Source organism: Lipotes vexillifer, unplaced genomic scaffold, assembly GCF_000442215.2.
Source record: "Lipotes vexillifer unplaced genomic scaffold, Lipotes_vexillifer_v1.1 scaffold236, whole genome shotgun sequence".
Lineage (NCBI taxonomy): Eukaryota > Metazoa > Chordata > Mammalia > Artiodactyla > Lipotidae > Lipotes > Lipotes vexillifer.
The window spans coordinates 99,347-104,758 of NW_006773295.1; the positions used below are offsets into that span (position 1 = coordinate 99,347).

Sequence of the window (5,412 nt, forward strand, 5' to 3'; positions counted from 1 at the left end):
CCCGTGTCCCCTGCATCGGCAGGCGGACTCTCAACCACTGCACCACCAGGGAAGCCCACTGCCATCCTCATTTTAAACACAATGAATGGAGCCCCCAAAGACACTCAGTGAATTGCCTCATGTCATAATGACAAGGCTGGGATTTGAACTCATGTCTCCCTAAAGCCCACTCTCTTTAATCGCCAGGGCAGTGCCAGTCAAAGAGACTGACACAGCCGAGGTGCTCTGACCTTGGGCAGGCAGTCAGCTCTGGCCTTTATAAAGTCTAGACATAGACAGTCCTGGCCTCTTTATCCCACATGGGATGCCAGGCCACCCCCCTACAGCAGCTGGAGTGTCAACCAATCCACAAAGGGTTCCACCCTGATGGTCCCTGCTGGCACACATGGGGCCCCTCACTTGAGCTACTCAAAGGCAGTCCTGGGGCAGACCCCAATGAAGTACCCAGAAGCTAATCTTATTTTACTTTATTTTAGCTGCGCTGCACGGCTTGCGGGATCTTAGTTCCCCAACCAGGGGCTGAACCTGGGCCACAGCGGTGAAAGCACCGAGTCCTAACCACTGGACCGCCAGGGAAGTCCCTCAGAGGCTAGTCTTGAACGCATCATCCTTTGAGGACTGGGGGCGTTTGAGCCAAACATACCACAAGCTTGAGGTACTAGGATGCCTTACCTCAGTGGAGCCTGTGAAGGCCACTTTGTCCACATCCTCATGGGAGGCAATGGCAGCCCCAGCCGTGGGGCCAAATCCAGGTATGATATTGACCACGCCAGGAGGAAAGCCGGCCTGCAGGCAAACACCAGGGACACTGGGAGTCGTTCTCCCGCTCCAAAGGGTCTGGACAGAGGAATACACCTCCCCTCCCAGAAGCTGTGGCAGTCTGCCCAGCACACAGGTGAGCAGTCTTACCGGGTACTGCTCAGGAATTCCAAATGGTGCAGCAAGGAGCCTGTTTTGTGGGATTCCCTGTGCCCTTTGCCCCTGCCCCTATGGCACTCACTCAGAATGGTTTTCATCCTTCAGAGGGGTATTGCAATGAAACCCAACGTAGAAGAGAAGTGGTGCGGGTCACTTCAGCTGAAGTGTGATGAGCAGGGATGAGGGGAGTTCACTCCCTTCTCTACAAATACCCGTCCCCACTACGGGGGCCCCTCATCAGCACTCCTATAGAGCAAGCCTCTACAAAGGCATATAGAGGTCAAGATGGACGCAAGCCACGCACCTCCTTAATCAAGTTGGCCACATAGAGGGCAGTGAGTGGAGTCTGCTCAGCCACCTTCATCACAACCACATTTCCAGTCGCCAAGGCTGGGCCCAGTTTCCATGCTTGCATCAAGAGCGGGAAGTTCCACTGCAATCAACAACAGTCACTCCCGAAATCTCAGCCGAGAGCTGCACTGGCAGCAGAAAGTGGCAGCCAGAGAGCAGAAGCAACACCAGGTTCTCTGAACCTCTTGTGTTCCCCTCACAACTCAATTGTAGATTTAAGACAGATAAACAAGGCAGGGGGTGGATGATAATACTAGTGACTCGCATTCATGCTTTTCCATACTAGGCACCATGCTACATCATCACCTTCAATCCTAACCTACTGCCCTAAGACAGCTACTATAACTTCCACTTTTCAGATAAGGAAACCAAGTCCTATGGGGATAAGTGACTTGCCCAAGGTCACAGAGTTCACCCGTGGCAGTGCTGGTTGGCTTTGTTAAAGACCATGTTCTCAACCACTGCCCAGGCCCCCTTCCAACATCACCCCCCAGACCCTCCCACCTTGGCAATGAACCCGCCCAAGATTGCTGCCTCTCACAGCACTCCTGATAAACCTTCATTTGTTTATTATGAGTCTAACACTCACCGGGATGATCTGCCCACACACTCCCACAGGTTCATGGCGGGTGTAGCTGAAGTAATCCCCATCGATAGGAATGGTTTTTCCGTGGTACTTATCAGCCCAGCCTGCATAGTAACTTAAAAAAAAAAAAAAATCCAAACTCAGTCAATGACTGTCAGGGACCCCTGTAAACTCTGGCAGAAAGAGAAGACTCAAACTGGTCCAACTGGGTCTTTCTGATAATTGCCCTGGCTCTGGGCTTACTTCCAGAAAGACTTAACTAACTGCTAGGGTCACACTAATTCATTCTCGGTAACTAACCTCTAAGCCTCAGAATCACCTGGGGTGCTCATAAAAAACACCAAATTCCAGGTACCCACTTCTGACCTACTCAACTGACTCTCTGGGGCTGATGCCCAGGAATCAGTATTTTTAATAAACATTCAGATTTATTAAACTGTGACTGTTGCACCAGCCCAGCACCACAGATTAGCACCTGAGAACCATGGATCGACTCTAGTGGGAAAGTGCAAACCCATCTAACAGCTGGCACTTGGTGTGTGCAGAGCATCATACTAAGACTGAGTGAACAGTGACCAGAAACAAATCAATGACTGGGTCCCAACCCTGTAAAGCTCACCATCCAGACACACAGGGACACAAATGGCAAAAACACAGCAAATTAGAGCTGGGGGGAAAAGAAGAGTCATGTGTTTATAGTATGTGATGATTTTCAGGGAAGTAGGAAGAGTGAAAGATGGGGGAGAGATGCAACATGCAGTGTAAAAGAGAGATTTCTGAAATGAATGTGTCTGCTGAGGTTAGCCTGAGACCAGACTTGACCTGGGTGTGAACATAGGTTTGTGACGCCAGGGAGAAAAATAGCCACGGAGTTGCCAATCTGTACAAATTAAGGCATCGCTGCTCCCTTCTTCCCAGGTCTGTAGTATGTGTGTTTGCATGCCTCAAAACAGGTATTTAATGGGCACAGAGGCACTCTGCTAAAACTCAGGAAGGCCTGGGGCTCTGCCTGCTGTTCACCAGGCCGCTCCCTCTGGGGCGTCCTTGCAGAGCATTCTCAATCTTGGCACTGCTGCCATTTGGGGCTGGAAAATTCTTTGCTGTGGGGGGCTGTCCTGTGCACTGCAGGATTTTTAAAGCATCCCTGGCATCTATGCACTAGATGCCAGTAGCACCCCTCCCTCCCAGTTGTGACAACCAAAAATGTCTCCAGACATTAGCCACTGTCCCCTGGGAGACGCAATTGCCCTGGTTGAGAAACCCTGTTATGGGGGATAACTACAGTTTTGTTGTCCAACCCATACTTTTCTGGCACTGCTTCTTCCCCTCCACCTCTGTCCACATGGTCACAGAGGAACAGCCATTATTTGAACAATGATCTGTCCACCTGAACCACATCTGGTCAGACTCAAGGCCAGCCAATCAGGGCCTTCCAGGAATTTGGCACGAGGACTAAGGGACTGCAGCTTAGTCTGGCTGGAATCACTCATACAGCAGCCAGCCCAGGTGTGAGCAACCGGGTTCCAACATGCAGACTGGCCCCAGGAGAAGCCAGTGTAGTCGAGAGAAGAAGGAAGCAAGTAGGCAGCAGTCAGACTGAATGGCCTTCTGGATTTCAGACCCCTCACTCTCCACAGTTGCCCAAGTTAGGCTGAGTGAGTTCCTGTTACCTATGACCCAAGGGCTCTGACAAAGCTCTTATTCCTCATCTTGTATTTCTTGGTTATTAAAATGTTTATGATTAAACTAAACCCAAAGCTAGCAAGAGGAAGCAAATAATGAAGATCAGAGCAGAGAGAGGTGAAATGAAAAACAGAAAAACAACAGAGAATCAACAAATCCACAAGCTGGTTCTTTGAAAACATTCACTAAATTGACAAACCTTTAGCCAGACTAAGAAAAAAAGGGAGAAGCACAAATAACTAAAATCAGAAATGGAAATGGGGACATTATAAAAATGAGATAAAAATGATTATAAGAGAATACTATGTGCAACTGTAGTCAACAAATTAGATAACCTAGAAGAAATGGACAAATTCCAACTAACATATAAATTACCAAAACTGAAAGAGAAAATGTGTATGACTCAATTACAGTTTTGGTATTGAGGGATGATTCCCACGAGATGGAGTCTAACTAGAATACATTTCTCCAACTCCTGTGATCCTTTTACATTATTCTGTTTCCACCCCTCCAGCAACACTCCCTCCCCTCTGGCACAGCCAGAACAAAGAACAGGAAGCCTGAGCCCATACCGGAGACATTTGAGAACCATGTCCAAATCCACCAGGTAGGAAATGACATAGGGCTTGCCGTTGTCCAGGGTCTCCAAGGCCTGAGCAAAGAAAACAAGATCAACATGGACAGGGGGGCAGGGAATGAATAAGCAAATCGGGTGACGAACAGCACTGAGGCTCATCAGCATGGTCTGAGAAGGGCTGGTGGCCCCTTTGTGCTGAATTCTGAGGCATTTCTGGGCCTCTTCAATGGCAGCGAGCAAGAGGAGGGGGATGGGAGGAAGGATGCACCAACTTCTCATTCAATCATTTCACTATCATATTTTTTTCAAGCTTCTACTCTATGGCAGATCCAGGTGCTAGGAATAGAGGTGATCATGGAGCTTACAGAACAAAAAGCCTTTGTAAAGCAATTATACTCCAATAAGGATGTTAAAAAAAAAAAAGAAAGAAAAAAGAGCAAAAAGCCAGCAAATAATGACATGAATTAGTCACAAGTGTTAAAAGAGTGTTAGAAAGTGCCCAACCCAGTTGGAGAAACTCCAGCCTGAGAAGCACCCTTTAGGCTAAAACCTGAAGGATATGTAGGAGGAACGAGGCAAAGGGGAAGGTATGAATGGTGACAAAGGGAAGAGCACCCTGGGCAGAGGAAACAGCATGTGCAAAGGCCCAAAGCTTGGCAGTGAAGAAGTTGAGGGCAAGCTGGTGAGTTGAGCTGTGTGTGTGAGGGCCACAGTTGGGAGATAGAGCCAGATCAGGAAGGCCTAGTAGATCATGTTGAGGGAACAGGGCTTTATCCTAAGGACACAGAATGCGATGGAAGGCTTAAGAGCAGAGTGCCATGGTATAATTTGCCTTCTAGAAGCTTCACTCTGGCTGCTATGTGCAGTATGGACTCGGGGAGGAGAGGGTATTGCCTCCTGGTTTCTTCTGCCTCTTGCAGACAGGGAGGAGGCCCACCACACAGAGAGGGTCTGGGAGAGGTGTCCATCCCTCTGGGGGGTCTCTCTCCAGGAAGGCTTCCCCATCATGGCCCCCTCCCCACCCGAGTCTCCTCCTTTCTTAGCCAAACCCACTGCATCAAAGGAAACACTAAGAGCCTTCCCAGGTTGGTACAGGAGGGTACCCCAAAGGTGTCCAGCCTACGCCATTCTGGCCAGTTACTTGTCAGCAAGGCAACCCTTTCCTGGCTATCCGTGGGATATCCATTCGCCATGTGGGATGAGAGGGGAGTGGGCGGAGAACTTACTGCCAGGTAGGTCCGGTCCCGCTCAATCAGATCAGCCAGGCGGGTCAGCAGCCAGCCCCTTTTGGACGCAT

The 5,412-nt window shown here is 49.4% G+C and overlaps 1 protein-coding gene across 2 annotated transcripts in view; it reads right to left on the minus strand.

Moving 5' to 3' along the window:
- The window catches only part of ALDH2 (aldehyde dehydrogenase 2 family member), a 29,112-nt gene that overhangs the window by 12,195 nt on the left and 11,505 nt on the right, over window positions 1-5,412 (minus strand). Inside the window, exons 4-8 of one of the 2 annotated variants that reach the window (XM_007448170.1) lie at window positions 5,342-5,412; window positions 4,111-4,190; window positions 1,859-1,970; window positions 1,223-1,351; window positions 673-786 (exon numbers count right to left, since the gene is read on the minus strand). In XM_007448170.1, coding sequence (XP_007448232.1) covers window positions 673-786; window positions 1,223-1,351; window positions 1,859-1,970; window positions 4,111-4,190; window positions 5,342-5,412 — 506 coding nt within the window. The remainder of the gene's footprint in view (window positions 1-672; window positions 787-1,222; window positions 1,352-1,858; window positions 1,971-4,110; window positions 4,191-5,341) is intronic. The other variant, XM_007448171.1, reaches the window with a different exon arrangement.